The sequence below is a fragment of the Barbus barbus genome (genome assembly GCF_936440315.1).
Source record: "Barbus barbus genome assembly, chromosome: 30".
NCBI lineage: Eukaryota > Metazoa > Chordata > Actinopteri > Cypriniformes > Cyprinidae > Barbus > Barbus barbus.
Genome location: NC_136758.1, coordinates 29,322,306 through 29,346,214, shown reverse-complemented (window position 1 = coordinate 29,346,214; position 23,909 = coordinate 29,322,306). Strand labels below are relative to the sequence as shown.

Sequence of the window (23,909 nt, the reverse complement as noted above, 5' to 3'; positions counted from 1 at the left end):
AGTTATCAGAGAGTCCTAAAGCTGCCCGTGGAACAGAGTGATATGCATCCTTTATTGATGTGTAACAGTGATCCAGTATATTACTGTCTCTGGTGGGACATGTGATGTGCTGTCTGTATTTTGGCAGTTCACGGGAGAAATTTGCTTTATTAAAGTCCCCAAGAATGATTAAAACAGAGTCCGGGTGTTGTTGTTCTGTTTCTGTGATCTGATCAGCGAGTTTCTGTAAAGCTGAGCTCACGTGCACTTGCGGTGGAATGTAGACACTCACGAGAATGAACGAGCAGAACTCCCACAGCGAGTAGAAAGGTTTACAGTTTAAGAAAAGCGTTTCTAGATCTGAACAGCACATCTTCTTTAACACTGTTACATCTGCACACCACCTTTCATTGATGTAGAAGCATGTCCCGACGTGATTTCCCAGTTGATTCCGCGTCGCGATCTGCTCTGATCAGCTGAAAATTAGGCAGATGTAACGTGCTGTCTGGAATGGCACCGTTCAGCCAGGTTTCCGTGAAACACAGAGCAGATGAATGCTAGGTAACGGCATTCGAAATCCACGCTGTCTGAGCTTCACAAGCGCGCCGGCTTGCTTCATGCAAGTCTGCATGTCCTAAAGCGTCTAAACAGCGCCACAGCTCTACTATGTTCAGCAAAACATCCGAATAATCGAAAACCAGTTGGAGATTTTGTGGTGTGTTCTGCCGAATATTCAGCAGTTCTTCCTTGGTGAAACTGATCGTGTTTGACAAATAAAAAACAGGAAAAACTAACAAACACACTAAAACAACTGGAGAGCCAAGCACAATGGCTGCCATGTGCGGTGCTATATTAAAATAAACATTGCGACGCAGAATCAACGGGGAAAACGTGCGGTGGCGGGACTTGCTTTTACATCAATGAGAGGTGGTGTACAGATGTAACAGTGTTAAAGAAGATGTGCTGTTCAGATCTAGAAACGCTCTTCATTAACTGAAAGCCGTTCTATTCGCCGCGGGAGATTTGTTCGTTCATTCTCGTGAGTGTCTACATTCCACCGTAAGTGAACGTTTACAGAAACTCACTGATCTGACCATAGACACAGAACAACAACACCCAGACTCTGTTTTAATCAATCTCTCCCTTGAACTGCCAAAATACAGACAGCACATCACATGTCCCACCAGAGAGAGTAATATATTGGATAACTGTTACACAGCGATAAAGGACGCATATCACTCTGTCCCATGAGCAGCTTTAGGACTCTCTGATCACTGTTTGGTTCATCTCATATCGACCTACAGGCAGAAACTTAAATCTGCTAAACCTGTATTAAGAACTGTTAAAAGATGGACTAATGAAACAGAGCGGGATTTACAAGCCTGTTTCTCTCTCACTGATTGGACTGTTTTTGAAGCTGCTGCCACGGATCTCACATGAGATGAGCTCACAGAGACTGTAACATCTTATATCAGTTTCTGTGAGGATATGTGCATTCCTACCAAGACTCATCTAACTTACAACAACGACAAACCATGGTTCACTGCAAAACTCAGACAGCTCCGTCAGGCCAAAGAAGATGCTTACAGAAAGGGGGATAAAGTCTTGTATAAACAGGCTAAATACACACTGGAAAAGGAGATCAGAGCGGCAAAGAGGAATTATTCTGGCAAGCTAAGGAACAAATTCTCTTCCAGTGATTCTGCTTCAGTGTGGAAAGGTATGAAATATATCACCAGTCACAAGACACCATCCCCCAGCACTGTGGAGAATCAACAACTGGCAGACGACCTGAATGAGTTCTACTGCAGGTTTGAAAAAAAACACCCCACACCCACCCTGAACACCTCTCCACACAACCATTCACACCTCCAGCAACCCCCCTCTCCCCCACACCTGCAATTTAGATCAGTGAAGATGATGTGCGCCAGGTCCAAGTGAATGAAGGAACCAGGCCCAGACGGTGTGTCACCAGTCTGCCTAAAAACCTGTGCTGACCAGCTGGCCCCCATCTTCACACAGATCTTCAACAGATCACTGGAGCTGTGTGAAGTCCCCTCATGCTTCAAATGCTCCACCATCATCCCCGTCCCAAAGAAACCCAAAATTACTTTACTTGACCTGTGGCCATGAAATTATTTGAAAGACTGGTTTGGCTTATTTGAAGGCCTCCACTGGACCCTTACTGAACCCCCTGCAGTTTGCCTACAGAGCAAACAGGTCTGTGGATGATGCAGTCAACATGGGACTGCACTTCATCCTGCAGCATCTGGACAGACCAGGGACTTATGTGTGGATCCTGTTTGTAGACTTCAGCTCTGCTTTTAACACCATTATCCCGGAAACCCTTCAAAATAAACTGACACAGCTCTCCGTCCCCACCTCTGTCTGTCAGTGGATCAACAGGCAGCCGCTAGTCAGGCTAGGAAAATACACATCCAACACCCGCACCATCAGCACTGGAGCTCTTCAGGGCTGCGTTCTCTCCCCACTGCTCTTCTCCCTCTACACCAACGACTGCACATCTAAAGACCCCTCTGTCAAGCTCCTGTTTGCATGAACAGCACTGTGACTGCAATGGAGTCATTTAGATTCCTGGGCCCCACTATCTCTCAGGACCTGAAGTGGGACAATCACATTGAGTCCATTGTGAAAAAGGCCCAGCAGAGGTTGTACTTCCTTCTCCAGCGGAGGAAGTTCAACCTGCCACAGGAGCTGCTGAAACAGTTCTACTCCGCCATCATTGAATCCATCCTCTGCACTTCAATAACTGGTTCAGCTCAGCTACCAAATCTGACCTCAGAAGACTACAGAGAGTAGTCCGGACTGCTGAGCAAATCATTGGTACAACCCTCCCCACTCTCCAAGAACTGTACTCATCCAGAGTGAGCAAAAGGGCTGGTAAAATCACTCTGGACCCCTCACATCCAGCACACTCCCTCTTTGAACTGTTACCGTCTGGTCGACGCTACAGAGCTCTGAGCACCAGAACGACCAGACACAGGAACAGTTTCTTCCCTCAGGCAATCCATCTCATGAACACTTGACACTAAACGTGGAACACACAACACTATTATACATTATTTATTCACCACACACACTTTCAAATTTGTACATATCAGACCTGTACACATAATTGTCTATATTATTCTTTTATTATCTGCGTCCTGTCCTGTTGCTGTCGTTCTGTTGCACTGTAGAGCTTCTGTCACTAAAACAAATTCCTTGTATGTGTAAACATACCTGGCCAATAAAGCTGATTCTGATTGAGATGAATTTTGGTTGAATTGTGCACATACTTGCAAACACACACAAATGTGCACACACTCACAAATGCACAATCACAAAAACGCATATACACACATGGGCACACTCAAACATGCACACATCACACACACACACACGCACACACACACACACACACACACACACACACAAATAAACTCTCTCTCTCAAACACACACACACACACACACACAGAGAGCTGCAGAATAATGCAGATGATATGAGGATATTAATCTCCAGACGGATGTTCAGGCTCATGTGTCCTGCTGCAGTAACATGATTACACGCATTCTGTGCTTCACAATTAAACCTCGATTAAAGCTGTAATCCTGATTAACTGATGCTTTGATTAGATGCTGATCAAACGTTTTCTAGTGTTTCCTTCAGGCTGTAAGTGACATTTAAACCTTCATTAACCCACAGCAGACTGATGCAGACCCACAGGATCAACCATCGGATGGGACTGAAATAGAGAACACACACACACACACACACACACACACACACACACACAGACAGACAAGACGACACACACACACACACACACACACACACAGAGGAGACGACACACACACACACACACAGACGAGACGCACACGCACGCACGCACACACACACACACACACACACACACAGACGAGACGACACACACACACACACAGACGAGACACACGCACGCACACACACACACACACACGAGACGACACACACACACACACACAGACAAGACGACACACGCACGCACACACACACACACACACACACACACACACACACACACACACGTTTGTGCAGCTCATTTATTTTCATTTAGACTAGTGTTCAATGGTTTGGGATTAACAGAATTTAATTTCACCAAGGCTGCATTTATTTGATCAAAAATACAGTAAAAACTGTTAATTTTAATGTAAACTAGCTATTTTCTATTTGCATATCTGTTAAACTGTAATGAATTTTTTTCAGCATCATTACTCCAGTCTTCAGTGTCACATGATCCTTCAGAAATCATTTTAATATACTGATTTTGTGGAAACTGATACATTTTATTTTTTAGAATTCACAGATTAATAGAAAGTTCAAAAGAACAGCATTTATTTGAAATATAAATCTTTTGTAACATTATAAATATTTACTGGCACTTTTGATGGATTGAATCTTTTTAAAAACATATTTTGAATGGTCATGTATCATTTACCACAAAAATATGAAATATGAATTGATAATAATCATTCTAATAAGCAGAAAATCAGCATATTAGAATGATTTGTGAAGGAACATGTAGCACAGAAAATAACTTCCAAATGGCAAAAATAAGGTGGATAAATAAAAGCATCAAAAAGCTTCAAATTTTGGAAAAGTCTAATTTCTAAAAAAACACTTTTTATTTTCTATGCAAGCTTGGTATTTGTTTTTAGATAAGATGGTGTTTGGTGTAAAAACAAGTATTAAATCAAACATATCATAAACTGATTAACGAATGATGGAATTCAGAAATCAGGAACACTGACAACAACAGCACTTCATAAAATTTTTAATGTTTTATTCAACTATGTGCAGAGATTTGATTTGAATGATTTCTGATTTTACTCACATTTATGAATATATATATTTTTACTATATATATATATTTTATTACATTATTTTTATTTTATATATTTTTGACTTATTCATCTGCTGTTTTTTATGTGCTCTAGTTTTTATCTGTGCAATTATTCATCTGCACTGTAAGAAATACATAAAAATAATAAAATGATAATAAAAATAATTAAATAATTAAAATAATTAAAAGTACTAAAAAAAAATATCAATTTCAATATTTTAATTACATGCAAGAGTTTTTTTTTTTAAATGATTATTTTTTAATTTTGCTCAATTTTTTATCTGTGCTATTTTATTTGAACTTATTTGTCTATGCTCAGTTTTTTTTTATTTTTTTTTTTATCTGTGCTCTATTTTGTTTTTATCTGTGCATTTTTTCATATCCACGCTCTAATTTTTTTTTAAGCTGCCATTTTTTCCTATTTCTGCCTGCTTTTATGTCCTGCAGCTTTAGTTTTCGCTGCTGCACAAGGTCAGCATTGAGAAGCATCAGCTTCTTCAGGACGTCTCTGGGGGGCCTGATGCGTCTCGACTTTATGACGTGATCAATAGCCTCCTCCACCATCATGTCATAGCAGATCATCAGATACGCCAGAAACAGAGTCGCTGAGTGCTCGACACCCTGCTTGCAGCAAATCAGCACCTTACCTGAGGAAACAAAAACAGAAAGACGGTCAGAAAACTCATTCCTAGACTGCAAAACACTTGATAAAAGATGAGAATGCAGTGTGTGTGTGTGTGTGTCTCGGCTTACTCGCTCGCTTATCCAGGGCCTTGTCAATGAATTTGGCAGCTGGCATGAAGTACTCGCTGATGTCAGAACAGCATCTGTCTGCTGTAGGCAAGCCGTAATAATTGATGTTCAAGCCTCTGTAATATCTGGCCCTTGTATTGACCGATCCTCCTATGTCTTCATCATTAAATGTTCCCAAGTAGTACTTAAGGTCTTTCTTTGGGGCTGCAGCATTCAGGATGTGAGTGATGCACATCTCCTTCAGCGCATCTCGGTCTGTTGCGATCTCTCTGCACAAGAACACAACGGCCTGGGTTAGTCTTTCATAAAGAGGATTTACCATGTAGAATAAATGTGACCCAGGACCACAAAACCAGTCATAAGGGAATTTAAATAAATAATCTCTCCATTGATGTATGGTTTGTTATGATAGGACAATATTTGTCTGAGATACAACTATTTGAAAATCTGGAATCTGAGGGAGCAAAAAAATCTAAATATTGAGAAAATCTCCTTTAAAGTTGTTCAAATGAAGTTCTTAGCAATGCATATTACTAATCAAAAATGAAGTTTTCATATATTTACGGTAGGAAATGTACTAAATATCTTCATGGAACATGATCTTAATATCCTAATGATTTTTGTCATAAAAGAGAAATGTATAATTTTGACCCAAACAATGTATTGTTGTCTATTGCTACAGATATACCTGTGTTACTGATGACTGCTTTTGTGCTGCAGGGTCACAAATGACAGAACAATGAGAGAAATACAGTTGTGTTGTAGACTTACTCATCACCGATGAAGACCCTGGGCCAGACGTTAGTCACATGTCTTTCTTTGAGCAGTGTGCATTTCTTCAAACGATCCTCCAGTTGGAACACATTTAGAGGGACGTAGTTTTCCATCCTTGAAAGCTCAGATTCCACTTTAGATTCCAGCTCAGGAACACTTGGATCAACTGGAGCTGCCAGATACCATTCAGGTTGTGGCTTGGGAACGCTTGGACCCGGGACATACAACTCCACTGAATCAACCAGATCTTCTTCAGATTCCAGCTCAGGAATGCTTGAACCCGGGGCATACAATTCCACCGAATCAACCAGATCCCATTCACGCTCAGGAGGATCATCCAGATCCTCCTCAGGAACGCTTGGACCTGGGCCATAAAGTTCCACCGAATCAACCAGATCCCATTCACATTTAGGTTCTGGCTCAGGAACGCTTGAACCCGGAGAGTACAGCTCCACTGCATCAACCAGATCCCATTTAGGTTCTGAAGGAGCAACCAGATCTTCTTCAGGTTCTGGTTTAGGAACGCTCAGGTCCATCTCAGGCCATGCTGCGATGCTAATTTTCTTTATGTTCCTCACTGCAACATATTCTGCTTTCTTGGTCATGATGAAGCCATGAACTTTCTTAATCTTCATCGCTTTGGTACTTTCTGATAAAAGAAGAAAAACAAATAATGTGGCATTAGAACCATCTCTAACCAGATTAAACACGAAAAATTAGTCCAAATTGTAAGAAGACATTTCTATTTGCATCTCTTCACCTTTTGGGCTGACATACGATTCCTTTGGACCAACCACATCCAGTTTAGGTTTAGGAGGAGCAATCAGATCCGTTTCAGGGGGAGCAACCAAATCCGTTTCAGGATTACAAAATTGCTCGGTATCGACCAGATCCATTTCAGGTTCTGGCTCGGGATCTGGGACACACGATTCCTCTGGATCCAGAATATCCACTTCATGTTGCCCAACAGACCTCTGCGTTTTTCTCTGGGGAAATGCACGAATTCGTTGGGAGAATGCCTTCATTTTCTTGAGCATCCGCCTAACAGTGCTTTCTGAAAAACGAGGAAAACACATAAGTGAAGTTTGTTAACAAACTTGACCAAAGTCTAGTATGAAAGTTTAAAATAACTTCTAAAAGTTTAAAGGTTTTACTCAGACAATTCCGAGAAAGTGAGAAAGATACTTCAAACCTCATTAGACCTCATATGACTGCTAAGAAACCACATCAAAAACCAATTAGACCTTTAAAAACCACTTAACCCTGGTTTCATAGACAAGGCTTAAGACTAGTCCCAGACTAAAATGCATGTCTGGGCTATTTCAACTGAAAGAAACTTGCACTGAGTGATTTTAAAATATGTCAGATTCATTGTTTTGCCACAAGATGTACACCAGTAATGTTTTTATCTAAGGCATATTTATAAAAGCTACTTAAATGGTCTAATTGAACTATGGCCAAATCCTGGCTTAACCTAAGCCCTTTCTGTGAAACCGGGCCTAAGAGTCCTCTGCTAGTTCTAGCACGTTTCAACAGGTTTTAGAAGATAGATAGATAGATAGATAGATAGATAGATAGATAGATAGATAGATAGATAGATAGATAGATAGACTCTAAACAAGACATTACTGTCAAAAGTTTTCACCCCCTAACTGGAAATCTAGTTGGAGTTTGTGCTTGTTTAGAAGTCAGCTATAAGTCTGATTAGCACAGCAAAATTCAGATCATTCTGAAGAACTGTGCCAGGTTTGGTGGATAAAGTCTAAACGAGTCATTATGGGGCAAAAGTTTTCACCCCCTTAATGGAAATCAGAGTTTGCGCTTGTTTAGAAGTCGGTTACAGCAATTCCGTAAGTCGTATCAGTTAGAAAAGATACAGCAACAAACTTCAGACCAGCCTGAAGGTTCATGCCAAATTTGGTGGTTGTAGCTTGAAAGCTCAAGGAGGTGTTACTCTTGGAAAATCAGGGTGTCAGAGAAGTGTAAGACTAACATATCTAAGCAGGAAAAGCCAATATAATAATACACTATCAGAAACATCTCTAACTACACAAACAAACATGAATAAGACATGTCTTCACCTGTTGAGCGGTTCTTCTCGACTCCAGCTGGCTTGTTCAGATCTTCAGCGTAGATCACCAGCGTAGGGTTCTTCAGCTCTGAGATGCCGTCGTTCTCGTTCATCTCCAGCAGCAAATCGTTCACGTCACAGACCGAGATGCCGTCATTCTCATTCATCTCCAGCTGCAGACGCATCTCTCCTGGACTACAGTACCTGATGGAGACCTGATCGTTCGTCACGACCTGCAGCTTCACATCTACGTCTTGAGATGCGCTGCGGCCGATAAGGTCATAGATGGCGTCGGTGATCTCAAACTCCAGCTGCACATCTTTATCATCTAATGGGAAGCAACCGTAAGCATAGTATAAGGCGCCGTTGATGTAAACCTCCAGAATCACCTCTCTTGCCTCTGTAGACATTGTGTCTGGTGTTCTCATACTGACAAATCAATCATTTGTATTTGAGAATGCCAGTTTAAACTGTATCTGATACACTCTGTCTGTACTGATGGAATATATCTGGATCTGTTCTCGCAGACTTTATCTCTTTAGACTCTCACTCAACTACAGAGATTCTGCGAGCGCGAGGCCTTTTAATAGAACGAGTCTGTGACTTCATCACGCGTCTCGCTGGCGTTCCACAGTTGCCATGGAAGCGGAATGTTTATAAACAGCAGCGGCTCTGATTCGCTCATTATATCAGAAAATACATAATTTACAATAAATAATAAAATACAATATATATTTTTTAGCGGTTTTCAACTATAATTCCTATCGCGTTTATTATGTCAGCGTTTGCTGCGGTCCATCTTCCGCACATTTAGCAGGTTTGTGAATGATTCACGAACAAATGACTCCTTTGAACAGCTCCTTATGATTCATTTGAATCACGAATCCTTCACTGAATGAACTAATTATTATAAGACAGTGATGTCGAAATTAAGTCATGTTTGTGAGGACTCCAGAAAGTTCACTACATTGGGCTGATTCTACATTTATTATTCTGTTTCTGTCAGAGCCGATGTAAGAATAAACTAATTGCTTGATTTTCCTCTAGATGGCACAAATACTTTGTTTGCACCAACAATTTTAGCAATCCCATCAAAATAAAAAACATAATTCACTAAAACTATACAAACTGTTTTCAGTAATAGAAATGTCTAAAAATATTAGATGAAAAATGGAAAAACCTATATAAAACCTAGAAATATTAGCCTACGAATGTATGCATAAATATCTGATAAAAAATTTAAACCTTAAAAAAAAAAAAATAGAAATGCCTTGGCAACTAATTGAAATTAATGTTAAAATTAAAATTAAATAGCAGCTAAATTAATTAATTCTTTATTTTATTTGACTTGTATGTTACTTATATTACTTGTAATTTAATTAATTAAAAATTACCATGAAAAATAAACACTGGTTTTAGCACACCTACATGAAACTGTAATAATAATAATAATAATAATAATAATAAATAGAAATGTTGCCATGGCAATTAATAGAAATATGCTTAAATACTGAAAAACTAAAACTGAAATTAAAATGAAATAAAAGCTAAATTAAATTCTTTATTTTACTTTTTTTTTCTTATATTTCCTATATTTACTTACATTTTACTAGTAACTATAATTATTATAATTTGATTAATTATTCATGAATAACTACTAATGACAAAAGCACATGAAACTAAAATGACCATAAAAACAAGCATAGTTTTAGAGCTGGATAAACACACCGTGTTCAGCTCGGGTCATATTCATCCGGACTGCATATGAACGGTATTTAATGTCATCGGAGTCATATTTTCTGGTGGTTTTTGAAGATGACACAACCTGCCCATGATTGATCTGTCAAACGAGAGCAGATTCTCTTCTGGTCAGTCTGACTGTGTCTGATGATATTTGTGACCTTGTGTAACGACTGGAGCGCGTCTGGAGTCGCAGATGCTCAGTGAAGCATGTTGTTAAAGGGCCGTCGGGCCCCGCAGCACACAGGAACCTAATTACAGCCGGCGGTCTGGTCTGGTCTGGTCTGGTCTGGTCCGGGTTGGTGTTTGGCTGCAGGCGACAGCGGCGTGTTTCCTTCAGACGTCTCTCCTCTCAGCAGCAGCTGACGCTCCAATTAAACCCAATCTGACATTCTGTTATTAGCAAACTAGTCAATTTGGCCTCGTGTGATGAGAGACCTTTAAGAAACCAGCGGTCGATGAGACTCTGGAGACACTAGAGCAGATCTGAGCTCCATCAGGTTATTTATAACACTGCAACAGCTGATCTGTGCTGCACAAAACAAGGCTGACATACTGATGAAAGATCACTAAACTAACACATATATAGCAGATATATTATGTGCCTTTTCCCCCCTTCCATGCAAAGCGCTTTGAGTATCCAGAAAAGCACTATATAAATGTAACAAATTAATAATACCAAGTAAAATGCATTTAAAATGTAAAAACAAATTTTTCTTCTGGGAAACCAGTTTGTTTCTCTTCCCTTCTTTCTTGATTCTCCCTAAATTGAACTTCAAAAATTATTTCAGTGATAAATAAAAAGTACCACAATGAATGCATTAATAAATATTATTTATTAATTAGAAAACTACTACTAATTATTTTATTATATTCTATCGTATGTCTAAAATGAATTAAATCATAAAAAATTTCCTATTGAAGTAAATATGGTAAAATAAGAGACAAAATAAAACATACTAAAAATTAATGAAATCATAAAAATGTAAAATTAAAACAAATACTGTTAAATAAAAAATAGAAATAAAAATGCTAAAAATTAATTAAATCACAAAAATATACAATTAAAATAAATACTGTTACTTACAAACTTACAAAAACGTATTAAAATTAATTAAATAGTGCATTAATATTACTTATTATTGCTCAGAGATTTGGGGTAATACATATAAATGCAGATTATTATCATTATCTATGTTGCAAAAAACAGCAATACGGATAATTCATAAAATTGGTTATAGAGATCATACAAATGCATTATTTTTAAAATCAAGGATATTAAAATTAATTGATTTTGGTTCATTTTCAAACAGCACAAATAATGTATAAAGCAAAAAATAATTTACTCACTGGCAATATTCAAAAATGGTTCCTTAATTTTAAGCATCTTTATGTTTGTCCAACATTAAGAAGCTTCTGTATTTCTGTATGTGGAGTGAAATTGTGGAACACATGCCCAAGCGTGACCCAGTTTAAGAAGCAGTATAAACGTATGATTCTCAGAATGTATCCGGAGGAAGAACGGAGCTGATTAGGTGTTCATACAGATTATTTAGTCGTAGTGTTTATTTGAGTTTTGTTTGTATATTTACTGTAAATATATGGAGGAATGTCAAAAGGGTGTATTAAGACAAGGATGAGATGACAGAGTTATGAAGTTGATTTGATGATTATTGTTATTGATTATTATTATCAACGTGGAGTGGAGAAGGGGTAGGATTAAATAAGATTATGCTTCTTACTACTCCTTTTTGGACATGTATAAGGTAAATTATTTTGTATTGTTTTGTTTTGACTATATTTATTTACATGTTCAAAATAAACGTTTCAATCAATCAATTAAATCATAAATATGTACAGTTAAAATAAAAATCAAATAAAACACAAAAGTGAATTAAATCAAAGTGAATGTAAAATTAAAATGCATTTTTTAAAACAACAAAATCAAAACAAAACACTCCAAATTAAATAAAAATGTAAAATTAAAAATTTTTCTTAAAAACAACATCAAATAAAACACCCAGAAAATTAAAAAAATGTAAAATGAAAGTATTTTTAAATTTAAACCATCAAAATAAAACAATAAAATTATATAAATCATAAAAATGTAAAATTAAAATAATTGCTAAAAAATCAATCATATAAAACTATTACTAAAAGGTATTAAATCATAAATGTAAAATTAATGTGTATATTAAAAATAAAAAAAACAATATGTACACTTACTAAAATGAATGAAATCATAATTGACTGCTTTCTGTTGAGCACATCTATCGGTCTCTTGTCTGTCCTCAAGCGTCTCAGTGTTGATGATGATCGGGATGTCATTCTGCAGTCACACTAAAGGTCATAAAAAGCCAGAAGTACATGCATTAAATAATGTATGTATGTGTGTGTGTGTATGTGTGTGTATATGTATGTGTGTATGTGTATGTGTGTGTGTGTGTGTGTGTGTATATGTATGTGTGTATGTGTATGTGTGTGTGTGTGTGTGTGTGTATGTGTGTGTGTGTGTGTGTGTCTGTGTCTGTGTGTGTGTGTGTGTGTGTATGTATGTGTCTGTCTGTCTGTGTGTGTGTGTGTGTGTGTGTGTGTGTGTGTGTGTGTGTATGTGTGTATGTATGTGTCTGTCTGTCTGTCTGTCTGTCTGTCTGTGTGTGTGTGTGTGTGTGTGTGTGTGTGTGTGTGTGTGTGTGTGTGTGTGTGTGTGTGTGTGTGTGTGTGTGTGAGCATGGATCATTACAGCAGAGCTGCAGGACAAACAGCATCAGATCCACATACTGCAGCGGCTCACGAGTATGGAAGCATATGTGTAGAAAATTCAATTTGAAATGTAATATGCAAATGTATTTAAATGTACATTTCCCCATACATATGTGCAGCATTTAGTGCAAAATGAAAATTCTATTAAATTAGCCATTTTCTACACTAGTTTTAATATGCAAATTAAAAACATATTTTAAAGCTTTATAAGTTGCTAAACTAAAATGTAAATATATTTACCCAAATTGAATAGATATGTTTAACATGTCCAAGCAAAAACTGTAGCAAAATGATCATTTAAATGCTGTTTTTCCTAAATGCATTTAGGTTTAGGGGTAGGACACTCGGAGTGCTTGTTCATCGGGAGACTGCGGGATCATTGTAGCAGAATGAGTTTCAAAATGCATTCTGAGCCAAAGCTGCAGCAAAAGGGAGCAAAAAGGTGATTTAAATGTCTTTTTTTTTTTTTTAGAATAGCACTGTCTGTTTGCTTCTGTGCATCAATCCGAGTGCAAACAGTGAGAGATGTTGAGGCAGGTGAAAAGCGTTTGGTTAATGGTGAATATTGACCTGTTGCCGAGCCCTGCCTTGATGTAATGATTGACAGCTCGGGGCTGTGCTCGGCTCGGAATGCATTTTCAAATCCACAGTGACTTAAACTATATTCATCGCAGGGTATTTCATCAAAATGCAATTGAAACGTCATATATGTAAGTGTCAATGCATTTAAGGGAAAAAAAGGCATTTAAATCACCTTTTTGCTCCCTTTTGCTTGGACATGTTAAACATATCTATTCAATTTGGGTAAATATATTTACATTTTAGTTTAGCAATTTATAAAGCTTTAAAATATGTTTTTAATTTGCATATTAAAACTAGTGTAGAAAATGGCTAATTTAATTGAATTTTCATTTTGCACTAAATGTTGCACATATGTATGGGAAAATGTACATTTAAATACAGAAATACATTGCCATTTTACATTTCAAATTGAATTTAGCTACACATATGCTTCCATACACGAGTGGATCAATGCTAGAAATTATGAAAATATTATAAAAATCTCAAATTAAAATGGAAAAAAGGAAATTCAAAGAAAAACGCAGTCCATGTACCTTCTGGTCATTTGTGCTGGATGTTATCTTTGGAATGAAAATATGGATATTATCATACCTTTTCCCGTTTTTTCCCGTACTTTTTCAGTTAATGTCATAAAACTAGCGAGCTGCTCCAGTAAACATGACTGAGCAATGAAATTAATTCTGGAACCGCTCCGATTGATTCAAACTCAAACTCATGATTTCATTTCAAGCCATTCAAAAAAGTAGCTAAGTTAATAATTTTGAGATTGATTGTATGTTTAATGATGGGTGGAACGGAGCTTTTCAAAACTCTGAATCAGTTAAGCGCTCCAATCGGATCACAAATCCTTTGATTCAGGACGGCACTTCGTAGCGGGTTCTTGAATTTATTTATTTTCTGATTTATTTTACATCAAACCATTAAAGCAGTAGTTAAAAAAACAAAAAGAAAAGAGAACACACAAATACAAATCTCTTAAGAAAATGAACCATGGCTTTATTAGCCTGTAGTAGAAGTGTAGCAACCACGTTTTTTTAGTTTTTTATATAAGATATACTATATACTATACTATGGTTAAACCATGGTAAACATGGAGATGGCAGAGTTTCCGAGTTTTGTGCTTTTTTGCTCATTCAAACAAACATTAAAGCAGAATCTCTTGCTTAATTACGGTTCATTTCTGTAAAAAAAAAAAAAAAAAAAGGTTCTCATTTCTCTTTCTCTTTTTTATTACAAAGTAAACTGACCAGAAGATACATGGACCAAAACACTTACTAAAAACATTTAATCATAAAATCTACAATTTTAAAATAAAAACAATCAAAATAAAGTAATACAAATTAAATCATAAAAGTGTAAAATTAAAATAAATGCCTTTTATATAAAAACAATCGAAATAAAACACTAAAAATGTGTTTATAAAAATGTAAAAAGATATTGAACCATAAAGAACATAAAACAAATTAATACTTATAAATATAAAAAATAATAAAATTAAAATATAAAAGTTGATTACATCATAAAATGAAAATATTTCTAAATAAAAATCATGAAAAATTACTAGATTTAAATTGATAAAATTTAAAAATATAAAATTAGAACAATTTCAGAAAAAAACCGATCAAAATATAAGTATCTTTAAATTAAATAATTCATAAATGTAAGATTAAAACAGTCTTTTTTAAATAAAACCAATCAAAATAAAAACACTAAAACTAAATTGTACTAATAAAAAACTGAACAATTAAAGAAATGATGAAAATAAAATGAATAAATCATAAAAATATATATTTTTAAAGGCTCTTAATATAAAAATAAGAAATATTCTATGTGTTTACCTGCGTGTAATGCAACCATTAACCATCATCAGAGAACCGTAAACATGTGAATGTGATATTAAATGATTGAATCCCTGCTGTAAGCATCCATGTCACGGCCGAGTTTACTCAAGAGTTTAAGCTCATATGAAGTTTGCTCTATTTACCTGTAAATGCAGGGCGCCGCTGGCCAGATGAAGGAAGAAAGCATCTTTTCTAACAGACAAACCACTCAAAGCGTGTGTGTGCAGATGTCAAACGAGCAGCTGCTTTCACTGAACAGATTTATTGCATCAATATCTTTATTTGTCCTTCAAAACAAAAGCACAATTCAGCAAAGCTACGACATACAAACAGCCAAACGAGAGCTTTTCCATCGGAAACCAGAGACAGGAACACGATCGGACCTCCACGCCAGTGTTGCATAGCTCAGATGTGATGGAGGTAAGGCACTTGACGAAGGTTTGAGTCGATCTCCTCGTCTCTACGGCAAGCGGGAAGGGGATCCGAGGGAGTGTGATTTTGGCATCATGCTCTCCAAACGCTTGTGCAGATACGGGTGCAGACTCACCCCAGAGGTCCTCAGAAAACAGGATAAAACCTTGTGCAATGCTTCTGGGCTCCAAGAAGGCAACGTGTTGAGCTGTTCTGTCTTTTGTTCCGGGACCGAGAGGAAAAGAAAGGTTTAAAGAGAGAGAATTGGCACAGAAAACCCGGCTCTATCAGCCCAGCTGGTCTTCATACTGCTTACGGAAGCAGTCTCCGGCCGGGAAGAAATCCCAGCATCGTTCCTGGTACATCTTCCACACGTACGACTCCTGCAGCAACACACATTCATTAAACCAGAAAACGTGAAATTAATATAGTTACAAAAATCTAAAGAAAACACTTAGTAAAAATTTTATTTAATTTAAATATTTCTAAAATAAAAACAATCAGATAAAAGATATTTACAAAATGTATTAAATCATAAAACTTAACATAATTCTAACACAATAAAAATAAAACCAAAATGAATTCAATCATAAAATATCAAATTAAAATATTTCTTTAAAAAACAAAAATAAAACCAAAATTTATTAAATGAAATGTCAAATTAAAATGATTTAAAAAAATTAATTAAATCAAAATGTAAAATTTAAATATTTCTACAACAAAAACAATCAAATAATAGATATTTACAAAATGTATTAAATCATAAAAATTTAAATAATTCCAAAAAACAATAAAATTAAGACAAAAATTAATTTAATCATAAAATGTCAAATTAAAATATTAAAAAACAAAGAAAAATAAAACATTTTTTTAAATGAAATGCCAAATTAAAATAATTTAAAAAAACACAAATTAATTAAATCAAAATGTCAAATTAAAATATTTCTAAAATAAAAGCAATCAAATAAAACATTTAGTAAAAATGAATTAAAAAAGTCAAATTAAAACTTTCTAAAATAAAAACAAATTAACGTTATTCAAAATATATTAAATAATGTTAAATTAAAATATTTCTAAAAAATAATAAAAGTAAAACAAAAAATATTAAATCAATGTAAAATTTTAATATTTTCTGAAAAACAATCAAAATAAATATTTTTGAAATAAAACCAGCCGAAATGAAAAAACGTACTAAAAATTAATTAAATAATAAAATGCTAAATTTATTATCGATTTAAATTAAACTAATTAAAAATTATTTTAATTAAATTAATTAAAATGATTTTAAAATTAAACAATTGTTATATCATAAAATGTATTTGTTTTAAGAAATAAAGCACTCCTGCAGAAACGTCATCCACAGACGACAAACATCTCAAGCACATCAACAACAGAATGATTTCATGCAGTTATTGCCTGCTTACTTCCATTAGGACTGTAATGGGATCGTTTTGAGAACACATCCAACACTCAGAAAAATATTTAGGCCTAAATTTAAGATTTCTCTATTTTAATTGCATATAAAATGTCACCCATCCATTTGGATGACACTGATTTAACACAAACACACTAATAAAGTTAATGTGAACTTAATCTTAATAAACAATCTCAAATTTATGCCTATTTGTTTTATATTTTTTATGAATTCATGTATCATGTTGGTAGCACTTTGGGTATAAGAATGGTGCATAATAAAACAGTTTTTCTTATTATAATATCTGATGATCATCTCAGAACGTACCTGACCAGTGTGCTCTGTTTCATCCTTGTTGATCAGGTACATCAAGAAAAATCTGGAAAATCAACAGATCAGAACTAAAACTATTCACAATTATTTTCGGTAAGTAATAAAACAACATAAATATTAGATGAAAATTAGAAAAATTAACTGAAATTAAGTTTAAATTTAAGTACTAAAACTCAAACTGAACCTGAAACCTTTAAACTGACTTTAAACCTTTAACTGAAAGCTTTAAAGTTGTTCAAATGAAGTTCTTAGCCATGCATATGACTGAGACAGGGTTTGTCGTCACTCACAGGTAGTTGGCGAGGTTGTGCTCTTGTAAGGTGTGAGTCTCAAAGCCGTGCGGCGTCGTGTCGAAGTACTCGTTCCCGATTCCACAGATGAAGCACTTGGTCTGTGAGGAGAGACACACGTGAGAGATCAGCTGATCTGAACACAGACGGACAGATGATGAGTGTGTTTCTGTACCTCCATGTCCTCCTTGACCTGCTCCTGCTGGTCTCTCAGCTCTCCAAACGCATCGATGATCAGACCTCAAACACACATCACACTCAGCGTTAGCTTCTGTACATCACAGACAATTCACTGCGTTTACAAACGCAATATAAACCTGAGGAGACTCGTTAAACCGTCTGGAACATCTTACAACGTGACAAATAATACCCCAGGTTAAGATAATGTACTTAAAGAGCTCTATTTTTGTACTCAATATACTCAAAATGATTCTTCAGTGCTTCTCAAGTGTACTCAACTGTGCTATTCTAGGATATTCTATGAATACGCTGCAAAAAATGATTTTCGTCCTTAGTATTTTTGTCTTGTTTGCTAGTATATATCTCTACAAATTCTGGAATTAAGATATTTTGTCTTGTTTTCTGAAAATCAAAATGTTCGTTTTTGCTTAAAACAATAAAAATATCTGCCAATGGAGTAAGAAAAATCATCTTAATTCAAAGTCTAAACAAGATTGGCAGATATTTTTATTTCATGTACTAAAATAACTAAAAATGAAATAAAAATAATAAATAACTACACAGACCTATTAAACAAACATTTTTGTTACCTGAAATAAAATGCACATTAACTGAAATCAAAGATAAACACATTTTAACATTCAACATATTGAAGGTAACATTTCTCATTTATTTGAACTTGATGTACTAAAATAACGAGAACTAAAACTGAAATAAATGTAAAAAAAACTTATATAGACATATACCCTTAAAAAACAAAGTTACCTGAAATAAACGTTTTCAGCTACATCTCATTTTTATGTAGTTTATCATGCACTAAAATAACAAACTAAAACTGAAATAAAAATTCAAAGCAATATAGACATATTAAAAAAATTACTAAAACTTAAAAATTACAATAAAAACTGAAAATATTAAATAAAAAGTATTTCAAAATATTAATAAGTACTAAAATAGCACTGTTTAAACATGAGACCAGTGTTATCTTAGTGCCACAGATAATGTTATTGTTATATTTTTATTAATATTTTAAATAAGGTTTTTGTTTTCATATTTTTCATTTTTACTTTAATGTTACAGTTTTATTAATTTTGTTGTACTTTTAGTTTTTTTGTATGTCTACATGTTTTTTAAATACTTTTATTTCAGCTGTAATTTTAGTTATTATAGTACTTCAAATGATTTTTTCCCCCCAGTAATGAAAGTTTTTTTAATGGTTTTAATTTTAGTTTCAGTTTTAATTAACTATACAGTCTAATCGCATGCATGAGATGCATTAAAGCATGAAGGGAATGGCACCTTGTATGATGGCCAGCAGGATGACGATGACGAAGAAGAAGAAGGTGATGTCGAACAGGATCCGGTAGAGCTCATATGGGTCGCCCGCCGGGTCCTCGATCTCGTCACCGATCCCACCTCCGGCGCGAACGCCCACGTACATGTGGAACAGATAACACTGACACACACACACACACGGTCTGTCTGTGATTCTATTATACATGCAGCTGTCAAGTAATTAAGATATTTAAATCTAATCACATGATGTTAATCGCACATCAATTTAGTCTGGGAAATTCCCCACAAAAAATCATTTAAAGTCATTATTGTGTTAAATGAGAAAAGCATTGGATAGACGTTACAAAAAGTGCCAGTAGGTGGCAGCAAGTCACTGTCTTAATGAGTGAGTCATTGAATCATTCATTCAACCTATTCATTCAAATAGCTGATTCATTCAGAAATGATACAAATTACTTTTTATGAATGAGTCACCAAATCACTGACTCACTCGATTCGTTTAAACGGCAGATTCATTCAGAAATGAATCAAGTGACTGTCTTTGTGAATGAGTCACTGAATCACTGACTCACTCGGTTCCTTTAAACGGCAGATTCATTCAGAAATGAATCGAGTGACTGTCTTTATGAGCGAGTCACTAAATTGTTGACTCACTCCATTCGTTTTTAAATGGCTGATTCATTCAGATATGAATCAAATGAGTGTCTTATGAATAAGTCACTGAATTATTGACTCACTCGATTCGTTTAAGCGGCTGATTCATTCAGAAATGAATCAAAGGATTGTCTTATGAATGAGTCATTGAATTATTGACTTAATTCATTTAAAAAGAGCTGAATCATTAAGAAATTAATCATGTGATTGTCTTTATGAACGAGTCACTGAATTGACTCACTCAATTTGTTTTCAAACGGCTGATTCATTCAGATATGAATAAAGTGATTGTCTCTATGAATGAGTCACTGAACTATCGACTCACTTAACTCATTTAAAGAGTTGATTCATTCAGATATGAATAAAAATTAGTGTCTTATGAATGAGACACTGAATTATTGACTTAATTCATTTAAAGAGCTGATTCATTCAGAAATGAATCATGTGATTGTCTATGAATAAATCACTGAATTACTGACCCAATCGATTCGTTTAAACGGCAGATTCATTCAGATATGGATTAGGTGATTGTCTTATGAATGAGTCACTGAATTATTGACTCACTCAATTCATTTAAAGAGCTGATTCATTCAGAAATGAATCATGTGACTGTCTTTGTGAACGAGTCACTGAATCACTGACTCACTATTCATTCAAACAGCTAATTAATTCTGTTAATTTAAATCAACAGCCCTAATATTATGCTGTGAATCGGAATCACTCACTGTCATCATGTCATCACACTTCATATCAGGCTCGTCCTCGTCAGCGCTTTTGTTGTAGAACTTGCGGAAGAAGTTGAACGCTACGACGGTGTAGAGATACACAACCACAGCGAGCAGCCCAACCGTCAGCACCAGCTGAGACACACACACACACTCTTTAACATGATTACTGTTCAAAAGATCAAAATAAAGAAGAAAAACCACAACATTTGCAGTCAAACCTGTTTGCCATTGTGTGTGACGGAGGACAGGATGGTCCTCAGCGTTTTGAAGCCCATGGCGATGTCCAGCAGATGAGCGGCGAAGAAGAAATTATTATAATGTCCCAGGATGGACATGGTGGTGTACCAGACCAGATACAGGAACGACTGCAACAGATCAAGAGGAAAATTGTGTTGGAAATGTGCTCTCACTCAGTTCATCCAAGATCAGGATGAGTGTGTTTCTTCATCAGGTTTGTAGAAATGTGTCTCTGCATCAGTGTCTCAGCAATGGATGCTCTGCAGTGAATGGGTGCCGTCAGAATGAGAGTCCAAACAGCTGATAAAAACATCACAATAATCCACACCACTCCAGTCCATCAGTTAACATCTGGAGAACACAAAAGCTCACACAAATCCTCATCATCGACTCTCATTCTGACGGCACCCATTCACTGCAGAGCATCCATTGCTGAGACACTGATGCAGAGACACATTTCTACAAACCTGATGAAGAAACACACTCATCCTGATCTTGACTAGACTGAAGGATTGTAAACACTTTCAGCACAGTGTTATTTTGACTGAACTAGTCCTGTAATCTCGTGAAACAGTAATCACACTCACGTTATCAGTGAACACAACGCCCATCTTCCACACGTGATATTTGGTGTCAATGGAGCTCAACCTGAAGAACACAGAACGTCTGCAGTCAGAGTCACTCTTAGAGCTACAAGCATAAGACTGCTACTGTGGTTCTCAATCAGGTCCTGGGCCCACTAAGGGCGTCAACAAACCTCCAAGGGGCTTGAAATGATTTAAAACAAGACAAAAAAGCTTAAATATACATTTGAATTATTTTAATTCAACCACCTCAAAAATATATTTTTTAGGAACTATGGAAACCCTGGATTTAAATCATTATTTAAAATAAAATAATAAAATAAATACAATAAAAAAATTTAAATGTATGTACCAAAATAAATAAATTAATAAAAATAATAATTTTGTCACGGAAAATGTCATGGAAATTTCTATAATGAATATAAATTAGCTTATTGTAAGTAAAAAATAATAATAATTAAAAATCCAGTAATCATGATCAACTGGAAAACTCATGTAAATTAATGTCAAAAAGAGTAGAAAATTCAGTTCTTGAAACTTCTGTAATTACATAATTATTTACGTATATAATTATTTTAGTGCTGTCAAACGATTAAATCGCATCCAGAATAAAAGCTTTTGTTTACATTATATATGTATGTGTACTGTGTATATTTATTATGTATATATAAATACACACACATACAGTATACATTTTGAAAATATTTACGTTTATACATTTATATATTAATTTAGTTATATTTTAAATTATATACAAATACATTTAATATATAAACAAAACATATTTTTCTTAAATATATACTGCATGTGTTTGTATTTATATAAACATAATAAATATACACAGTATACACACATATATTATGTAAACAAAAGCTTTTATTTTGGATGCGATTAATCGTTTGACAGCACTGAATTATTTTCATCTATTAGAAGTCCAAGTTTCTGTAAATAAAGCAGCTTGGTCATCATGAATGCTGGGTATAGTCTCAATGAAGAGATCTAGAGTCCAAAGACTGAGAAGTGCTGGTCTGCTATGATTATGATTGAGAAAGAACAGAGATTTGATCAAATCACAGATGAGGTAGTTTATGCGATTACACAATCAATCAATCAAACATGCATCAGCTGAAGGCTTCCTGTAATAATGAGAACAAGATGATGCGGTTCCTGACCAGGACAGCAGCGAGGCGTCTTTAATGACCGTCTCTTCGGTCGGATTGAAGTCTAAAGCACTTTTATCCAAACCCAGCAGCTCCGCGATCCGCTCGGCTCCGTAGAGATCGCCGTACTTATTAATAACCTGCAGCACAAACAGAACAACATCCATATGACGACACGGCGCTGAGGAATGACCACATGAATCTTTACAACGCGACTCATCTTCATCATCATCATCATCATCATCATCATCAATCTCATGAAACTACCACAAACAAGCTTATATTTCAACCCAAAATCAAAGGAAAAAACAAAAAAAGATTTTTCATAAAAGAAAAAAAAGCCTATTTTTAGAACTACTGCAATTTTTTGTATTGTAACATTACTTTTCATAATTAAACATGCTCACCTAAATTTTCAACCGCTCAAACAAACAAATAAATAACACAATGATTAGTTGATGTTAATTTTAAATCAAATATTCTGTATGGACAGGATGATATGCATTACTTTCATTACTGTACAGTAATTATCATGAGGTTTAAATGTGATTATTTGTTATAACAATAATAATATCAGTGCAAATGCTGTAGGCTTCTTTATGCAAATTAATAATAATAATAATAATTGGTATTGGCTGGTATTGACAAAACTGTCACAATTTGATTCATAAGCTTGTGATTCAATTCAACATTGATTACTTTGGACATATATCAGGTACTAAATAAATGTTTTAGCTAGGGACCATTTAGAAGCCACTGATATTGGTGGAATCATGTCAGAGCGTCATAAGAGATATCGGACTTCGGAAGCTATAGTTAAAGAGGATCATCTTTATCATTCAGCTGAACTGTGCTCGTATGTTTCTAACACTTCGGCTCTTATAGGATCTTACTCCACGCGTGTATTAACTGTTTTCTGGCGTATTTCTTCTCAGGTAATATCAATGGTGTGATCTATTTCAGATGCAGCACAAATTACAACAATAGTGCTTACATACACATATATTTCAAAATTAATTAAAATTATTGCTAGGGACAATTTAGTAGTTGTTGGATATTGCAGGGACATCATAGCATCTCTACTAAACTCTACGCCCTTGACTAAATGATAACAATATGCTTCTCGTTATTTCCCTAGTCTCACACATTCACAGAAAACAGCTTCCATGTTTAAAAACGGGTGATGCTGCGGTGGGCAAGGAATGTAATCGGTGTACGAGCAAACACTATGTAA

At 35.3% G+C, this 23,909-nt stretch overlaps 2 protein-coding genes across 2 annotated transcripts in view; both read right to left on the bottom strand.

Moving 5' to 3' along the window:
• Positions 1–5,131: 5,131 nt before the first annotated feature.
• On the bottom strand, positions 5,132–9,020 carry LOC306850629 (uncharacterized protein). Its single transcript, XM_079386351.1, has 5 exons — positions 8,473–9,020; positions 7,152–7,445; positions 6,389–7,040; positions 5,618–5,886; positions 5,132–5,511 (listed from the first exon to the last, which is right to left on the bottom strand). The coding sequence occupies exons 1-5, from the start codon at positions 8,888–8,890 to the stop codon at positions 5,225–5,227; spliced, it is 1,920 nt and encodes a 639-aa protein (XP_079242477.1). The 5' UTR covers positions 8,891–9,020; the 3' UTR covers positions 5,132–5,224.
• Positions 9,021–11,995: 2,975 nt separating this feature from the next.
• LOC306850645 (ryanodine receptor 3) overlaps positions 11,996–23,909 on the bottom strand; it is a 174,514-nt gene continuing 162,600 nt past the window's right edge. The window contains 10 exon segments of the mRNA XM_079386378.1: positions 11,996–12,542; positions 15,532–16,182; positions 17,541–17,592; positions 17,837–17,937; positions 18,012–18,076; positions 19,316–19,472; positions 20,692–20,826; positions 20,913–21,059; positions 21,519–21,579; positions 22,688–22,815. Of these exon segments, the coding sequence (XP_079242504.1) occupies positions 16,087–16,182; positions 17,541–17,592; positions 17,837–17,937; positions 18,012–18,076; positions 19,316–19,472; positions 20,692–20,826; positions 20,913–21,059; positions 21,519–21,579; positions 22,688–22,815 (942 nt within the window). The 3' untranslated portion in view covers positions 11,996–12,542; positions 15,532–16,086.